The 19,878-nt window shown below is 40.2% G+C and overlaps 1 protein-coding gene across 1 annotated transcript in view; it reads left to right on the forward strand.

The window, feature by feature from the left end:
• PSMD3 (proteasome 26S subunit, non-ATPase 3) overlaps positions 1–19,878 on the forward strand; it is a 37,042-nt gene that overhangs the window by 13,506 nt on the left and 3,658 nt on the right. Inside the window, exons 5-11 of the mRNA XM_073572597.1 lie at positions 1,791–1,981; positions 2,332–2,435; positions 2,524–2,638; positions 2,927–3,046; positions 15,654–15,757; positions 16,257–16,412; positions 16,672–16,722. Coding sequence (XP_073428698.1) covers positions 1,791–1,981; positions 2,332–2,435; positions 2,524–2,638; positions 2,927–3,046; positions 15,654–15,757; positions 16,257–16,412; positions 16,672–16,722 — 841 coding nt within the window. The remainder of the gene's footprint in view (positions 1–1,790; positions 1,982–2,331; positions 2,436–2,523; positions 2,639–2,926; positions 3,047–15,653; positions 15,758–16,256; positions 16,413–16,671; positions 16,723–19,878) is intronic.

Consider the following 19,878-nt stretch of genomic DNA (forward strand, 5'->3'; position numbering starts at 1 on the left):
ATGAGTGGAGGAAAGAGGAGACTCTTAAAGAAGAAGTTACAGGTCTGTGAGAGCCAGAAATCTTGATTGCTTGTTTCTGACCAAATACTTATTTTCCACCATAATATGCAAAAAAAATGAAAAAAAAACAGACAATGTGATTTTCTGGATTTTTTTTTCTCAGTTTGTCTCCCATAGTTGAGGTCTACCTATGATGTAAATTACAGACGCCTCTCATCTTTTTAAGTGGTGGAACTTGCACTATTGCTGACTGACTAAATACTTTTTTTCCCCACTGTATATGAGTGGTCATATGATGAGTGGACCCATGAAGGTTCTGGTACCCGGCCTGAAATTTATTCCAAAGTTCGGTTCAAATACCGGTACTGTACCCAAACGTGAACCCGAACCCATTTGAAAAAATTGAGGACCTGGACTTTTGAGCCAGAACATTTTCTCCGGTACGGACGAAAAAAAAAATAAGTTCGAGTTCACTCATCTCTAGTCATAGCCATGGATACCTAAGCTACTGCAATGCACATGGGGAAAGTGACATAGGAAATCAGAGGAACTATACTATATTTCTAATTGGTAGCATTTTGCTAATATTATTATAACACTTACTACATATTTGGGGTAGGGTCTTGGAGCTAGAAATACCCTTTTTAAGTTTGAAACTTCAAGATTGCTATTGTTCTACTCAGCAAAGATGTTCGGATGATGGTAGTCGCATCTCTCTATGTTCTCCTTTTTTAGCTGAATGTCCGGGTAATGTAAATTACTTACACCACATTCCCAAACCTAGAATTTGGGAGCAGTATAGTTGGAGCTATTAGGGTATGTGGACACAAGGTTTTTCTTGTTGAAACAACTTCCGACAAAAGCTGGCAGCTCCGCTAGTGGTCTTACCATTTGTTTTTACAGTGGGTCTTGCCACCAGTGTCTCTTCTATATACTTTTGACTATAAAGAAAGTTTGGCTTCTAGTGATGAGTTGGCGAGCAAGCCTGCTTCCTATTTGAGTATTTTCGGCATGCTCGAAAAAAATGCTTGAGTCGCCGTGGTTATCAAGCAGGCAATTCCTACATGTATTGCAGCTGTTGAACAGCCTTGAGACATGCAGCCACGGCGCCTCAAGCATATATCTCGAGCACACTGAAATACTGTATTAGGACACGAGCATACTCGCTCATCACTAATAGCTGCCATATGAAGCCTATCAAACAATGAACATGTTACTACTTTTAGCCATTTCAGTTTTCAATCCCTGAAGTGGTTAAAGGAAGTAGCTAAAGCCTGAACATCCACCTGAAAAAGACATTGTGTGCAGATATCCTTAAGAACTGTGTTCTGTTCATGGGTATCCTGTTTTCATGTGTATGCTTCATGCTATTGACGTATTCACAATGTGTGTAGTAATCTCATGCTTCAGTACGGTGTGTCAGATCTGTACCTCTGGCATGGAAGTGGAATAATTACGGGAATCTGTCCTGAAAAGGTTCTGTATGGTTGTTCATAAAGGCTTCTATATGGATCTACCCATAGATAAACATTGTCTTTGCCCACGGTTTCCTAAGGTCAACACTGTTGGGATATTTTAGTTGGAACATAATGAACATAGAATGTATTCAATGCCAGGCAATTGAGAAGTAATTGTTAAAGGTGAGGAAAGGGTTCAACAGTTGTTATGTAATTATTGGATGAGTTTCCGAAGTACAAGATTTTAAACAGAATTTAATTCTTTAGGATTTATTTAAAGAAAAGCAGATGTATAACAAATTAGAAGGGTGCTTATAAATAACATTTTTTCAGTTTCCTGCATGCGAGACTGCGCACTGCCACACTTCGCCATGATGCGGATGGACAAGCCACACTACTTAACCTGTTACTCAGAAACTACTTACAGTACAACCTGTATGACCAGGCCGAAAAACTGGTGTCTAAGTCCGTCTTCCCTGAGCAAGCAAACAACAACGAGTGGGCCAGATACTTGTATTACACAGGTAAGTAGACCTTGAAAATATGGATGAGACTTGGTTTATATTGAATTCTATTGTTATGATTGGTACCTCTTTCTCATGGGTTGATTCTGCCCAAAACATCAGCTTCACGAAGATCTAATTTTACTTGATGCCCTGTAAAAATGTGCAGTGTATGTGTTAAGCAAATTCCAGTGGAACAGGGTCTGAAGATAATCCCTAGATTCATTTTACAATGTTATATAGAACTGGGAATGATTTTTCTGCGACTTCATCAGTTTAGCATGCAATATTCTTTAGTTGGAAAGTGTCGGCTAGATCTGTACTGCTCATAGTATTGCCACTTACACCCGTTTCGTGATGTATTCCCTCAGGTCGCATTAAAGCCATTCAGCTGGAGTATTCTGAAGCGAGAAGGACCCTAACAAATGCTCTAAGAAAAGCCCCGCAGCATACAGCAGTGGGCTTTAAACAGACGGTGAGTAATTGATTCCTAGTGAGATCTTATTCCAAGTGAATTGAGATCTTGGCGTGTAAATATGTGCAATCCGATCTTGTCTTCTCAGGTTCATAAGCTTCTGATTGTGGTGGAGCTGTTATTGGGGGAGATTCCAGATCGTCTTCAGTTCAGACAACATACATTGAAAAGGTCTTTAATGCCTTATTTTCTGCTTACGCAAGGTAAGATTCATTTGCTTTTCTTGTCCTGACATTTATCTTTAGAAGCAAACTGCAGGGATTTTGAATAGATCTTGATTGCAAAAGAAAAGTAAATGCTTAATGCAAATCTCTTGTGCTTATTAGTGAGTCACCCACACGTCATTATTCATATCTTCTTTTGCTGTCAGTGATAAAGCTTTGAAGAAAAAACTATTATAAAATTGTAGAGGAGGTTTCCTTATTACTCAAAATCTGATGCAAGATTAGCGAAAAACTATAGGAAACAAAAAGCTGGTTCTTGTTTTACAGCGGTGCGTACAGGCAACCTGTCCAAATTCAATCAAGTGCTGGAGCAGTTCTGTGAGAAGTTTCAGACAGATGGTACATACACCCTCATCATCCGGTTGAGGCACAATGTCATCAAGACAGGTAGGCAGATGTACTCTATCTTATAGATCGACATATTTGACCGAAATTTTATTACTCTCTACCTTTTAAAATGTGTTTATCCCCCCCCCAAACAAGTCCCATTTTTATGAGTATATGGAAGAGATACCTGATGGCCAACGAAGTTGTTGATCAACTGAAGTGTTGTTGATGGCGAGTTGTAGGATAGAGGTGCTTAAAGGTTATTAAAAAAACAATCTACCATTAGTACACACCAGATGAAAAAAATGTTTATCCTCATCCATTTAATCTTTGTTCTAGTACCATATCCCACTGGTTTTCTGTTTACCTGGGTGCAGTGTCATCTTGTATACCACACATGAAGCAGTCCATCACTGGCCTCAGCTGGATCTTGCTGTAACCCTGAGGCCAGTGATTCCCTGCATTGATTACTTGGGATATCAGTGTTGTGACCATAGCATCTAAAACCGGGTGATAATGAGCAGGAGGAACAGTAGGGCTTGAGCAGCAAGGATTAAATAGATTAAGCTAGGGAAAAATCGTTAAAGCATCAAAAATTGACTTGCCAACAGTTCCAACGTTTTATGGAGCTTCGCAGAGGTCACTTTTCAATATGAGTCTTTTGAGAGTATCATTCTATAGTTACATACAGTTTAAACCAGAAGTTTACATACACTATATAAAGACACATATGCATGTTTTTCTCAATATCTCACATGAAATCAGAATACACCTTTCCTTTTTAGGTCAGTTAGGATTACCATAATTATTTGCCAAATGCCAGAATAATGAGAGCATGTTTTAAGGCATTTTCATTACTTACTGCTGTTAGGTTGAACATTAACATGTTCACTCGTTGCCTGCTCCTGGCCCAATGGATATTGATCAGTGCGCACTAAAGAAATCACACCAAAGAATGTCGGATGTAACCTCTCTTTGATCAATCTATGGCACAGCTCCAAGAGAGAGAGAGCTTTATTTATCCAAACATAGGTTCATATATGCCCTGTAAGGGGGGGCTTGTTTAACTCTAAAATGGGAGTGTTCGGATGTATTCCATTGGTTAGTAGGTTGGGCAGTGAGCTAGTCCATGGGCGGATCCATGAAGTCAAAAGGCTGGGTTCATCCATGAGGTCATCAGAGTGGACCTAGTCATGGGTGGATCCATGGTCATCAGGGTAGGCATCATTGTGGGCGGATCCATGGAGCACATGGTGTGTGGTGAAACAGGAAATGGCAGCCATCTTTAGTGTCACACTTTGATCTGAAAAAGCTCATGTAAGGTGAAATAATACACTTTTTGGGTGGATCCTCTCAATCTCATGTCTTGAGGTTAATTAAGTATTTGATCTTAAGCCTCTCCGCAACACTGCTAAGTGAAAAGTTTACATACACTAAGATTACTATGCCTTTAAGCAATTCTGGACTGCCCATATGAGGATGTCATGTATTTGGAAGTTTCTGGGTTTTTTGGCATCAATCTGAGCCAATTAGAGACACACCTGTGGATGTATTTTAATGCACACCTGAAACACACTGCTTCTTTGTGTATCATCATGGGGATAATGTACAGAAATCAGCCAAGATAGCAGGAAGAGAATTGTGGACTTGCACAAGTCTGGCTCATCATTGGGTACAATTTAAAGATACCTGAAGGTGCCACGTTCATCTGTACAGACAATTACACGCAAGTACAAACAAGATGGGAATGTCAGCCATCATACCGCTCAGGAAGGAGACGGGTTCTGTGTCCCAGAGATGAATGTGCTTTGGACCGACATGTGCATATCAGCCCAAGGACAAAAGCAAAAGACCTTGTGAAGATGATGACGGAAGCTGGTAAGATTGTGTCAATAGCCACAGTGAAATGAATACCCTATCAACATGGGCTGAAAGGCCACTCTGCCAGGAATAGGCCATTACTCCAAAAGAAACAGGACAAAGCCAGATTAATGTATACAAATGCACACCGGAACAAATACCTTAATTTAACCTTAATGTCCTGTGGTCTGATGAAACTTAAATTGAACTTTTTGGGCATAATGATCATCGTTAAGTTTGGAGGATAAAGGGAGAAGCTTGGAAGCCTAAGAACACCATCCCAACTGTGAAACACGGGGGTGGCAGCATCATGCTGTGGGGTTGTTTTGCTGCAGGAGGGACTGGTGCACTTCACAAAATAGATGGCATCATGAGAAAAGAAGATTATGTGGCAATACTGAAGTAACATCTCAAGATATCAACCAGGAAGTTAAAACTTGGACAGAAATGGGTCTTCTTAATGGACAATGACCCCAAGCATACTGCCAAAATGATAAAGTGGCTTAAGGATAACAAAGTCAATGTTTTGGCGTGGCCACCACAAAGCCCTGATCTCAATCCTATTGAAAATTTATGGGCAAAGCCGAAAAGGCCGGTGCAAGCAAGGCGACCTACAAACCTGGATCTGTTACACCAGTTTTGTAAGGAGGAATGGGCCCAAATTCCGACCAACTATTGTGGGAAGCTTGTGGAAGGATATCCCAAACGTTTGACCCAAGTCATTCAGTGTAAGGGCAATGGTACCAAATACTAATGAAATGTATGGAAACTTTTGACTTTGCAGTAAATAATAAAAATGCCTTTAAAACATATTCTCTCTCTCTTCTCTTCTCTTCTCTTCTCTCTTCTCTTCTCTTCTCTTCTCTTCTTCTCTTCTCTTCTTCTCTTCTCTTCTCTTCTCTTCTCTTCTCTTCTCTTCTCTTCTCTTCTCTTCTCTTCTCTTCTCTTCTCTTCTCTTTTCTCTCTCTCTCTCTCTCTCTCTCTCTCTCTCTCTCTCTCTCTCTCTCTCTCTCTCTCTCTCTCTCTCTCTCTCTCTCTCTCTCTCTCTCTCTCTCTCTCTCTCTTCTGGCATTTGGCAAATATTAATAAATATGGTAATCCTAATTGACCTAAAACGGGCAAGATCTATTCTGACTTCATGTCAGATATTGAGAAAAGCATGTACATGTGTGTCTTTTTTATAGTGTATGTAAACTTCTGGATTCAACTGTATAGTTACGAAGGTTGACATAAGACCTAGGTCCATCAAGTTCAACTTTTCTCCACTAATTGTTAACTTTGTTACTAAACCAACTATAACTCGCAATGTTATATGTATTGAGGAACTTATCCAGCCCTTTTTTTAAAACCTGTTATAGTGTCTGCCATTACTACATCTTGTGGCTGGTCATTCTACGTTCTGACTGCTCGAACTGTAAAGAAGTCTTTCCTATTTGGCTGCCAGAATAGTCTTCCACCTGTAATGAGTGCCCCCTGGTCCTTAGTATGGCCTTGGAAGGAATAAGTCATGCGCCAGTCCTCTGTACTGACCAAGCATATATTTATACATATAAATGATATCCTCGCCGAGCCTTCTTTTTTCTAAGCTAATCAAACCCAACTTTTCTAACATCTCACAATGAGAGGCCTTCCCTCCCTTGTAGTAATCTAGTTGCCTGCAATTGAACTGACTCTGATTTCTGAATGTCCATTTTTAAATGTGGAGCCCAAAACTGGATCCCATATTCTAGATGTGCACTCACAAGCAATTTGTAAAGGGGTAACTTATCTATAATTTTTTTTTTTTTTTTTTTTTACACCCTAAAATCTTTGCTTTTGCAGCTGCTTGACATTGAGTACTACTGCTCAGCTTACTTGTAATCAGAATACCCAAGTCCTTCTCCTGTTCTGTAGTCCCGAGTATACTCCCATTTTAACCCCTTAGTGACAGAGCCATTTTACAGCTAAATGACCAGGCCAATTAACTCTGGAACGCTTTAACGGATCCAACTGATTCTGAGATTTTTTCGTGACATATTGTACTTCATCTTAGTGGTAAAATTTCTTCGGTATGTCTTGTGTTTATTTATGGGAAAAAATGGAAGTATGGCAAATTGTGAAAATTTTGCAATTTTAAAACTTTAAATTTTTATGCCCTTAAATCAGAGATGTGTCACATAAATTTCTTAATAAATAACATTTCCCACATGTCTACTTTACATCAGCACAATTTTGGAAACCAGTTTTTTGTTTTTTTTTTTGTTAGGAAGTTATAAGGGTTAAGTTCACCAGCGATTTTCTCATTTTTACAACAAAATTTACAAAACTTTTTTTTTTTTTTTTTTTTTTTTTTGGGACCATATCATATTTAAAGTCATTTTTAGGGGTTTACATGACAGAAAATACCCAAAAGTGACACCATTCTAAAAACTATACCCCTCGAGGTGCTCAAAACCACATTCAAGAAGTTTATTAACCCATTACATGCTTCACAGGAACTAAAGCAATGTGGATGGAAGGAAAAAATTAACATTTTACTTTTTTTTTTTTTTTTTTTTTTTTTCGCAAAAAATTTACTTCAGAACAAATTTTTTTTTTTTATTTTCACAAGTGGTAAAAGAGAAAATAAACCCCAAAATTTGTTGTGCAATTTCTCCTGCAATTTCGGACCGCCCCTGACACGTTAACCTCTTGCACACCGCGATCAAACACTATCGCGGTGTACCGGGGGTTAAAGGGAAGCATCGGCAGGGAGGGGGCTCCCTCTGTGCTTCCCTGAGCCTCCCACAGCAGCGCAATGTGCAGCGCTCCTGCGGGGGGGCTCTTTCCCTGCAGGTCCCCGGATCCAAGATGGTGACGGGGACCTTCGGGGGCCTGCAGGGAGCTGGCTTCCTCAGTGCCTGCAAAGCGCAGGCAAGGAGTAAACCTGCACACTGCCTGTGACAGATTGCTGATCTGTCACAGTGATCTGTGATGTCCCCCCTGGGACAACCTATTAAAGTTTTTTAAAAAAAAAAAAAAAAGTGTAAAGGTAATATTAAAAAAAACGCTAAATTAAAAAAAAAAATATTCCCTAATTCATTTTTTGGAAATAAAAAAAAATACACATTTGGTATCGCTGCGTCCGTAACGACCTGCCCTATAAAACTGTCCCATTAGTTAACCCCTTTAGCGAAACCCCTTAAAACATTTTTTTTCTCCGTTTTTTTATTTTTTATCATACCACCGACCAAAAAGTGCAATAACGTGCGATCAAAAATACTCATATAAATATGCATGGTACCGCTGAAAACGTCATCTTGTCCCGCAAAAAACGAGCCGCCACACAGCATCATCAGAGAAAAAATAAAGTTATACCTCGCAGAATAAAGCCATGCAAAAATAATTTTTTATATAAAATTGTTTTTATTGCATAAAAGCGCCAAAACACAAAAAAAGACATAAATGAGGTATCGTTGTAAACGTACTGACCCGAAGAATAAAAACGCTTTATCAATTTTACCGCACGTGGAATGGTGTAAACGCACCCCCCCAAAAGAAATTCATGAAACGCTGGTTTTTGTTCATTCTGCGTCCCAAAAATCGGTATTAAAAGCGATCAAAAGATGTCACGTGCCCAAAAATGATACCAATAAAAAAACGTCAACTCGTCCCGCAAAAAAGACCTCACATGACTCTGTGGGTCAAAATACGGAAAAATTATATCTCTCAATATGTGGTGATGCAAAAACTATTTTTACAATAAAAAGCGTCTTTTAGCGTGCGACAGCTGCCAAAAATAAAAACCGCCATAAATAGTAAATCAAACCTCCCGTTATCACGCCCTTAGTTAGGGAAAATAATAATTTAAAAAAATGTATATTTCCATTTTCCCATTAGGGTTAGGGCTGAGATTAGGGTTAGGGGTGTGTTGGGGTTAGGGTTGGAGTTAGAATTGGGGGGTTTCCACTGTGTGGGCACATCAGGTGCTCTCCAAATGCAACATGGCGTCTGATCTCAATTCCAGCCAGTTCTGCGTTGAAAAAGTCAAATGGTGCTCCTTCCCTTCCATGCTCTGCCATGCGCCCAATCAGTGTTTTACCCTCACATATGGGGTATCAGCCTACTCAGGACAAATTGCAAAACAACTTTCCTATTTCTCTTGTTGCCCTTAGGAAAATAAAAAATTGGGGGCAAAAATATCATTTTTATGGGAAAAAAATTTTTTATGGGCGTTATAAACTTCTGTGAAGCCCTTGGGAGTTCAAAGTGCTCACCACACATCTAGATAAGTTCCTTAGGGGGTCTAGTTTCCAAAATGGTGTCATTTGTGGTAAGTTTCCACTGTTTAGGAACATCAGGGGCTCTCCAAAGGCAACATGACACCCGCAGACCATTCCATCAAAGTCTGCATTCCAAAACATCACTACTTCCCTTCCGAGCCCCGACATGTGCCCATACAGTAGTTTTCTCCCACATATGGGGTATCAGGGTACTCGGGACAAATTGGACAACAACTTTTGGGGTCCAATTTCTCCTGGTACCCTTGGGAAAATAAAAAAATTGAGGACTAAATGATCACGATTTTTTTATTTTCACGCCCGGGCATTATAAACTTCTGTGAAGCCTTTGGGGGTTCAAAGTGCTCACCACACATCTAGATAAGTTCCTTAGGGGGTCTAGTTTCTAAAATGGGGTCACTTGTGGGGGATTCCACTGTTTAGGTACATCAGGGGCTTTCCAAACGCGACATGGTGTCCGATCTCCATTCCAGCCAAAAAAGTCAAATGGCGCTGCTTCCCTTCCGAGCTCTGCCATGCGCCCAAATAGTCATTTACACCCACATATGGGGGATCAGCGTACTCGGGACAAATTGCACAATAACTTTTAGGGTCCTGTTACCCTTAGGAAAATAAATTGGGGGTGAAAAGATCATTTTTGTAGAAAAAATATGATTTTCTTTAATTGTACCGCTGTACGTTATAAACTTCTGTGAAGCCCTTGTGGGTTCAAAGTTCTCACCACATATCTAGATAAGTTCCTTGGGGGGTCTAGTTTCCAAAATGGGGTCACTTGAGGGGGGTTTCCACTGTTTAGGTACATCAGGGGCTCTCCAAATGTGACATGGCGTCCGATCAGAATTCCAGCCAATTTTGCATTGAAAAAGTCAAACGACGCTCCTTCCCTTCTGAGCTCTGCCATGCGCCGAAACAGTGTTTTTCCCCCCCACCACATATCAGGTATCAGCGTACTCAGGACAAATTGCACAATAACTTTTCCAGTCCAATTTCTCCTTTTACCCTTGGTGAAATAAAAAAAAAAAATTGAACCTGAATTATTTTTGTGAAAAAAAAAAAAAAAAAAAAAAGTTAAATATTCATTTTTTTTATTTTTTTTTTTAAATATTCAAAAAATTCCTGTGAAGCACCTGAAGGGTTAATAAACTTCTTGAATGTGGTTTTGAGCACCTTGAGGGGTGCAGTTTTTAGAATGGTGTGGCTTTTGGGTATTTTCTGGGTATTTTCTATCATATAGACCCCTCAAAGTGGCTTCAAATGTGATGTGGTCCGTAAAAATAAAATGGTGTTGTAAAAATGAGAAATCGCTGGTCAACTTTTAACCCTTATAACTTTCTAACAAAAAAAAAAAATTTTGGTTCCAAAATTGTGCTGATGTAAAGTAAACATGTGGGAAATGTTAGTTATCAAGTTTTTTTTGTGTGCCGTATCTCTGTGACTTAACCCCTTCCTGACATCAGACGTACTATCCCGTCCGTGGGACCCGGGCCCCTATGCCCATGGACGGGATAGTACGTCTACCGCGATCAGCGGCGCCCACGTGGTGAGCGCCGCTGATCGCGGCCGGGTGTCAGCTGATTATCACAGCTGACACCCCACACTATGTGTCAGGGGCGGTCACGGACCGCCCCCGACACGTTAACCCCTTGCACACCGTGATCAAACATGATCGCGGTGTACCGGGGGTTAAAGGGAAGCATCGGCAGGGAGGGGGCTCCCTCCGTGCTTCCCTGAGCCCCACACGGCAGCGCAATGTGCAGCGCTGCTGCGGGGGGGTCTCTTTCCCTACGGGCCCCCGAATCCAAGATGGCGACGGGGGCCTGTAGGGAGCTGACTTCCTCACTGCCTGCAAAGCGCAGGCATGATGAAGTCTGCAGAACTGCCTGTGACAGATTGCTGATCTGTGATGTGACAGATCAGCGATCTGTCACAGGACAGTGATGTCCCACCTGGGACTATGTAATAAAGTTAACAAAAAAAAAAAAAAAGTGTTAACATTTTTAAAAAAATTGCTAAATAAATTAGAAAGAAAGAGAAAAAAATATTCCCCCCCCCCCCCCCCCCATAAATCCATTTTTTGGAAATAAAAAAAAAAACAAAGTACACACATTAGGTATCGCCGCGTCCGTAACGACCTGCCCTATAAAACTATCCCATTAGTTAACCCCTTAAAAATAAAAAACGAAGCAAAAAATGATTTATCATACCGCCAAACAAAAAGTGAAATAACGCGCGATCAAAAAGACGCATATAAATATCCATGGTACCGCTGAAAACGTAATCTTGTCCCGCAAAAAACGAGCTGCAGTACAGCATTGTCAGCGAAAAAATAGTTATAGCTTGCAGAATAAAGCGATACAAAAATAATTTTTTATATAAAATAGTTTTCATTGCATAAAACATAAAAAAGCGACCTAAATGAGGTATCGCTGTAACCGTACTGAACCGAAGAATAAAACCGCTTTATCAATTTTACTGCACGCGGAACGGTGTAAACGCACACCCCCCAAAAGATATTCATGAAACGCTGTTTTTTGTTCATTCTGCGTCCCAAAAATCGGAATAAAAAGCGATTTAAAAAAAAAAAAAAAAGTCACGTGCCCGAAAATGGTACCAATAGAAACGTCAACTCGTCCCGCAAAAAATAAGACCTCACATGACTCGGTGAGTCAAAATACGGAAAAATTATAGCTCTCAATATGTGGTGATGCAAAAACTATTTTTACAATAAAAAGCGTCTTTTAGCGTGCAACAGCCGCCAAACATAAATACCGCCATAAATAGTAAATCAAACCCCCCGTTATCACCCCCTTGGTTAGGGAAAAATAATAAAATAAAAAAAAATGTATTTATTTCCATTTTCCCATTAGGGCTAGGGTTAGGGCTGAGATTAGGGTTAGGGGTTTGTTGGCGTTAGGGTTGGAGTTAGAATTGGGGGTTTCCACTGTTTGGGCACATCAGGTGCTCTCCAAATGCAACATGGCGTCTGATCTCAATTCCAGCCAATTCTGAGTTGAAAAAGTCAAATGGTGCTCCTTCCCTTCCAAGCTCTGCCATGCGCCCAAACAGTGTTTTACCCTCACATATGGGGTATCAGCCTACTCAGGACAAATTGCAAAACAACTTTTGGGGTCCAATTTCTCCTGTTACCGTTAGGAAAATAAAAAATTGGGGGCAAAAATCATTTTTGTGGAAAAAAATGATTTTTTTTATTTTCATGCCCGGGCATTATGAACTTCTGTGAAGCCCTTGGGGGTTCAAAGTGCTAACCACACATCTAGGTAAGTTCCTTAGGGGGTCTAGTTTCCAAAATGGGGTCATTTGTGGGGGGTTTCCACTGTTTAGGTACATTAGGGGCTCTCCAAAGACAACATGACACCCGCAGACCATTCCATCAAAGTCTGCATTCCAAAACGTCACTACTTCCCTTCCGAGCCCCGACATGTGCCCATACAGTAGTTTTCTCCCACATATGGGGTATCAGCATACTCAGGACAAATTGGACAACTTTTGGGGTCCAATTTCTCCTGGCACCCTTGGGAAAATAAAAAAATTGGTGACTAAAAGATCATGTTTGTGGAAAAAATACGAATTTTTTATTTTCACGCCCAGGCGTTATAAACTTCTGTGAAGCACTGGAGGGGTCAAAGTGCTCACCACACATCTAGATAAGTTCCTTGGGGGTCTAGTTTCCAAAATGGTGTCATTTGTGGGGGGTTTCCACTGTTTTGGTACATCAGGGGCTTTCCAAACGCGACATGGTGTCAGATCTCAATTCCAGCCAAAAACGTCAAATGGCGCTGCTTCCCTTCCGAGCTCTGCCATGCGCCCAATAGTGGTTTACCCCCACATGTGGGGTATCAGTTTACTCAGGACAAATTGCACAATACCTTTTTAGGTTCCTGTTACCCTTGGAAAAATAAGAATTGAGGGTGAAAAGATCATTTTTGTGGAAAAAATAATTTTTTAATTGTACGGCTGTATGTTATAAACTTCTATGAAGCCCTTGGGGGTTCAAAGTTCTCACCACACATCTAGATAAGTTCCTTGGGGGGGGTCTAGTTTCCAAAATGGGGTCACTTGTGGGGGGTTTCCACTGTTTAGGTACATCAGGGGCTCTCCAAACGTGACATGGCGTCCGATCTGAATTCCAGCCAATTTTGCATTGTAAAAGTCAAACGGCGCTCCTTCCCTTCTGAGCTCTGCCATGCGCTGAAACAGTGGTTCCCCCCAACATATCAGGTATCAGCGTACTCAGGACAAATTGCACAATAACTTTTGCAGTCCAATTTCTCCTGTTACCCTTGGTAAAATAAAAAAAAAATTGAACCTGAAGTATTTTTTTTTGTGAAAAAAGTTAGATATTCATTTTTTTTTTTTTTTTTTTTTTTTATATAATCAAAAAATTCCTGTGACGCACCTGAAGGGTTAATAAACTTCTTGAATGTGGTTTTAAGCACCTTAAGGGGTGCAGTTTTTAGATTGGTGTCTCTTTTGGGTATTTTCTATCATATAGACCCCTCAAAGTGGCTTCAAATGTGATGTGGTCCCTAAAAATAAAATGGTGTTGCAAAAATGAGAAATCGCTGGTCAATTTTTAACCCTTATAACTTCCTAACAAAAAAAAATTTTGGTTCCAAAATTGTGCTGATGTAAAGTAAACATGTGGGAAATGTTACTTATCAAGTTTTTTGTGTGCCGTATCTCTGTGATTTAAGGGCATAAAAATTCAAAGTTGGAAAATTGCGAAATTTTCGCCAAATTTCTGTTTTTTTTCACAAATAAACGCAAGTTATTTGAATGAAATTTTACCACTATCATGAAGTACAATATGTCACAAGAAAACATTGTCAGAATCACCGGGATCCATGGAAGCGTTTCAGAGTTATTACCTCCATAAAGGGACAGTGGTCAGAATTGTAAAAACTGGCCCGGTCATGAACGTGCATACCACCCTTGGGGGTCAAGGGGTTAATAAAGAGGATAAAAAGAATCAGTACAAGCACAGATCCCTGCCATCCCCACTGCTGACTATATCCCATTTAGAGACATCACCATAAATGGTACATCTTTGTTTCCTGTTATTTAGCTAATTCCTTACCCATCTGCATATAGTTTCCCCAAGGTCTTGCTTAATGAGCTTCAGTATAAGGCTGTTATGTGGCACAGTATCAAATGCCTTTGCAAAGTCCAGATAAATCACATCAGCCGCATTACCTACATCCAGATTTGAACTTGCCTCCTCATAGAAACACAACATGTTGGGGAGACATGACTAATTATTCTTCATGATTCCGTGCTGGTTGTCAGTTATTATATTATCTACAATATATTTTTGCAGGTCATCTCTTGAAAGTTTTTTAGGCCATTACAACACTACTGATGTCAGCCTTACTGGACCGTAGTTGCTTGGATCCACATTCTTACCTTTCTTGTATATCGGTACCACATCAGCCACCCTCCAATCCTGTGGCACCACCCCTGTTGCAAGAAGGCGTATAAGATACAATGGTCTGTTAATTACTGAGCTCAATTCCCTCAGTATTGAGGATGAATTCCATCTTGACTGGGGATTTGTCAACGTTTAATTTGCTCAGACGCAGGCATACTTGTGTTAAGCTAGGTATATCAGGTGGTGAACTTTGATTTGTTAATTGATCACTGGAACAGTTAACTCCTTGGAGAATTCTGGCTCTCATAGACTGATATTGAGAGCTTGTGATGTAGCTTCTGACTTCCCACCAGTCAGAACCTACTGTCACAAGATGGCATTGTGGGACATGAGCAACGCTGAAAAACAAATCGGAGGGGGTGAGTACATGACCCAGGGGCAGGGGACTTACAGTTAAAGTGCCACTCCAGCACTGGAAAAAAAGAAAATAAAAAACAGACTGGTGCTTTAAAAGGGTCTCATAAGTTACCCTACTCTATGAAACAATGGAAAAACTGTATTTTTGGATATGGAGCATCTTTTCTTTACATGGAGGGCCATTTATTTTCACAGCTGACATGGATACTATATTTCAGGGAAAATGTTGGACAAGACATGGCTTCCTTAGTGTTAACACCCGTTCATCAAGGGCTAGAGAAGCTGATTTCCATGGGGAGGGAGATGAATGGTCATTTGATCATAGTCCAAGTTTCCAATGGAAGCCACATCCTGGAAATGCGACAAAAGCCTCGATTTATCAACATCAGTGTTCTTCATGCCAGTCTTGATGAGGAGTCGTGCTACAGTCAAATACTACTGATTCATTAAGAGGTGCATCTAAAAAGTGGTGGGGACTGGTCATGCCGCTTGTTATGAATATGATTTGCGAGGGTTGACATGTTATAGCTCTGCCCAATTTGTTGGAGGTGGGCTAAAAGTGTGAGACTCAAAATTTTAGCGACTCAAGTTGAGCCAACCCTTTCTGACTTTTCAATGCTTTTCACACCAGAATTTTGTTGTCTAAGCTTTAATGAATCTGGGTCCAAAATCTTCATAGAGCCAAATGTTTTATCTTTGTCTGTTGTGTGAAACTTTAATAATGGTTCCCTGTGTTTTTAAGGTGTGCGTATGATCAGCCTGTCATACTCTCGAATTTCATTGCCTGACATTGCTCAGAAATTGCAGTTGGACAGTCCAGAAGATGCAGAGTTCATAGTGGCTAAGGTGAGTGTGGATGTAAATATAGTTGGACATCTGTGGGATACACCTTCCACATTATGGTCCATTTTTTGGACACAAGTTGTTCAGGTGTTCTGTCAGTGCCAAAGGAATTGTCCATCACTGGATGTTTGCTTAATCACTTCAGGGCCCTTTAGGTAATAAAACAATCTATACTCCTCCTGCAGAGGGGCTGTTCTATTGATGTCAATGCTTCTATTCCTGGTGGCTCATTCGCGCCTCAATATTCCATCAGAGAGGAGACGACCACTCTGACAAAATAGTAAAGTGTACAACTGATGAGTGACTGTTGGTTGGCTGCATCGGTCATGTGAAACAACAATGTCAGATAACCTGCTAGGATCAGCAGAGCCGAGATTGCTGCAACGGCTCCGCTTCAGGAGGGAAGTGTAGATTGTATTTATCTACTATGGGACCCACTCGATTAAGTAGATGTGTCCAGTAGTGGATTGCCCCTTATAAACATTTTTTATTTTTATTGCAGGCAATACGTGATGGAGTCATTGAGGCCAGTATTAATCACGAGAAGGGATACGTCCAGTCTAAAGAGATGACCGATATCTATTCTACAAGGGAACCACAGCTTGCCTTCCATCAACGCATTTCATTCTGCCTAGACATACACAATATGTCTGTCAAGGTAATGATTGAACAGATATATATTGCAAAGAAATATTGATTTCCTAATGCTCCCATATTCTGTGCATTAGTTCTAATCTGCCTGTACCAATGTATTTAACCATATTAATATATTTTTAATTTCCATAATTCTTTTCTGGATCATTCTAGAAATGTGTTTCTTCTGAGAATTCTTTTATTAGAGAAATATTTGTATGTATTCCTAAGTGAAATGTTTTGCATGTCTCATATAAATTCTTCTTTCCATTCTCATTCAATAGGCCATGAGATTTCCCCCCAAATCCTACAACAAAGACTTGGAGTCAGCTGAGGTGAGCATCTGGAGCCGGAAACATTGATGCTGGAGCACTGTCATGAGAGAGGGTGTTTCTGTGGTTTGTGTACAGTGAAATATTGTCAAATAGATTACTACTTTGAATACTAAACCCCTGCTCTCAATTGTCTTATTTTATGTACATTGACCCTTTCTTTGAGGTGACCACCCCTATACAGTCATATGTTAAAGTTTGGGTACCCCTATTAATGTTAACCTTTTTTCTATATAATAATTTTGGTTTTTGCAACAGCTATTTCAGTTTCATATATCTAATAACTGATGAACTCAGTTATATTTCTGGATTCAAATGAGGTTTATTGTACTAACAGAAAATGTGCAATCTGCATTTAAACACAATTTGACCGGTGCAAAAGTATGGGCACCCTTATCATTTTCTTGATTTGAACACTCCTAACTACTTTTTACTGACTTCCTGAAGCACTAAATTGGTTTTGTAACCTCATTGAGCTTTGAACTTCATAGCCAGGTGTATCAAATCATGAGAAAAGGTATTTAAGGTGGCCACTTGCAAGTAGTTCTCCTATTTGATTCTCCTATGAAGAGTGGCATCATGGGCTCCTCAAAACAACTCTCAAAAGATCTGAAAACAAAGATTATTCAACATAGCTTTTCAGGGGAAGGATACAAAAAGTTGTCTCAGAGATTTAACCTGTCAGTTTCCACTGTGAGGAACATAGTAAGGAAATGGAAGAACACAGGTACAGTTCTTGTTAAGCCCAGAAGTGGCAGGCCAAGAAAAATATCAGAAAGGCAGAGAAGAAGAATGGTGAGAACAGTCAAGGACAATCCACAGACCACCTCCAAAGACCTGCAGCATCATCTTGCTGCAGATGGTGTCACTGTGCATCGGTCAACAATACAGCGCACTTTGCACAAGGAGAAGGTGTATGGGAGAGTGATGCGAAAAGCCGTTTCTGCAAGCACACCACAAACAGTCGCCTGATGTATGCAAAAGCACATTTGGACAAGCCAGTTACATTTTGGAAGAAGGTCCTGTGGACTGATGAAACAAAGATTGAGTTGTTTGGTCATACAAAAAGGCGTTATGCATGGAGGCTAAAAAAAACAGCATTCCAAGAAAAACACTTGCTACCCACAGTAGAATTTGGTGGAGGTTCCATCATGCTTTGGGGCTGTGTGGCCAATGCCGGCACCGGGAATCTTGTTTAAAGTTGAGGGTCGCATGGATTCAACTCAGTATCAGCAGATTCTTGACAATAATGTGCAAGAATCAGTGACGAAGTTGAAGTTACGCAGGGGATGGATATTTCAGCAAGACAATGATCCAAAACACCGCTCCAAATCTACTCAGGCATTCATGCAGAGGAACAATTACAATGTTCTGGAATGGCCATCCCAGTCCCCAGACCTGAATATCATTGAACATCTGTGGGATGATTTGAAGCGGGCTGTCCATGCTCGGCGACCATCAAACTTAACTGAACAACTGGAATTGTTTTGTAAACAGGAATGGTCACAAATACCTTCATCCAGGAACTCATTAATAGCTACAGGAAGCGACTAGAGGCTGTTATTTTTGCTAAAGGAGGATCTACGAAATATTAATGTCACTTTTATGTTGAGGTGCCCATACTTTTGCGCTGGTCAAATTTTGTTTAAATGCAGATTGCACATTTTCTGTTAGTACAATAAACCTCATTTGAATCCAGAAATATAACTGAGTCCATCAGTTATTAGATATATGAAATTGAAATAGCTGTTGCAAAAACCAAAATTGTTATAAAGAAAAAAGGTTAACATTAATAGGGGTGCCCAAACTTTGACATGACTGTATTTCACTGTGATTTTAGAGTTTTCACTGGATACAGAAGGTAGGTCAATAAATATACAATGGGGCTGACTTACTAAGGAGTCTTTCACCCACAAAACTCTATTTAAACTATTTATACAGTTCTATTGGGTGACCTAGACCCCACAAAGAATAATTTCTGCAGTATAGAGTTCTCTTTTAATTTTACTGAAAATTGTTTTATTGCAAATGAAAGCTCCACAGTTGACATTTGGTATGACCAAGGGCTAAGTACTCAATGCCGCACACTTCCACTTGGTTTGATTGAGTTGGCACGCTCTTGCTCAGAGCGAACGCTGAGAAAATTAAATCCTCGGCCCTGAATATACGCACTAATGCATCAGAAGCCCTGCGATGGTGTGCACACAATGTCAGTGCAGACACCCTTTTCCTACTCTCCTGTCTGCAAGACTGTGATCCTGTATGCAGCGAAAAGGTATATGCAATAAACCGTTTTTCTGTGTAACTAAAGAACGGACTAGTTATACTGCAGGCATGAAATTTATAGGGGTCAAGTCTCCTATAGGACTGCATAAGTACAACCACAATTCCAAAAAAAAGCTGGGACGCTGTCTAAAATGTAAAAAAAACAAACATAATTTTGCAATCAATAGAGCACATATCAGACAGAAGTTGAAAGTGAGACATTTTTCTATTTCATTTGAAAAAACTTCAAGTCCTTGTGGTAGCAACCCATCTTGTGGGACAGGGTTAATAAAAAGGCTGCAAATGTAAGTGGTGCTAATGAATAACAGCCGGAGGGTTAACTTTCAACTAAGTCACATGACTCTGCATAAAAAGAGTATGTTAGATAGGTAGAGTCTCTCAGAAGCAAAGATGGTCAGAGGTTCACCAATCTGTGAACAACTGCATCTATCAGTTGTGGAACGATTTCAGAAAAATGTTTCTCTGTGTACAATTGTAAATGATTTAAATATCTCATACTCTACAGTACATAAAATCATCAAAAGGTTGAGACTCTGCGGAAATCCATGTGCCATTCTTGATTCAGTCATTCAAATCACTGCACAGGCTCGTTAATACTTCCAGAAATCATTGACTGTGGATAGTTTGCCGTGCAATCCACAAATGCAAGTTAATGCTGTAGAAGAAGCCATATAGCAACAAAATGCAGAAACTCCTCCATCTTCTCCAGGCCAAAGTTCATTTAAAATGGATTGGGGTAAAATGGAAAACTGTTCTGTGGTCCGATGAATGAAAATGTGAAATCCTTTATGGAAACTACCAATGTAGTCTACTGTGGACTCGAGGAGAGGGACCATCCAGCTTGTAATCGGCGCACTGTATAATCTCTGATTG

The sequence above is a fragment of the Dendrobates tinctorius genome, unplaced genomic scaffold, assembly GCF_039654945.1.
Source record: "Dendrobates tinctorius isolate UK_male_01 unplaced genomic scaffold, ASM3965494v1 ptg000032l, whole genome shotgun sequence".
Classification (NCBI taxonomy): Eukaryota; Metazoa; Chordata; class Amphibia; order Anura; family Dendrobatidae; genus Dendrobates; species Dendrobates tinctorius.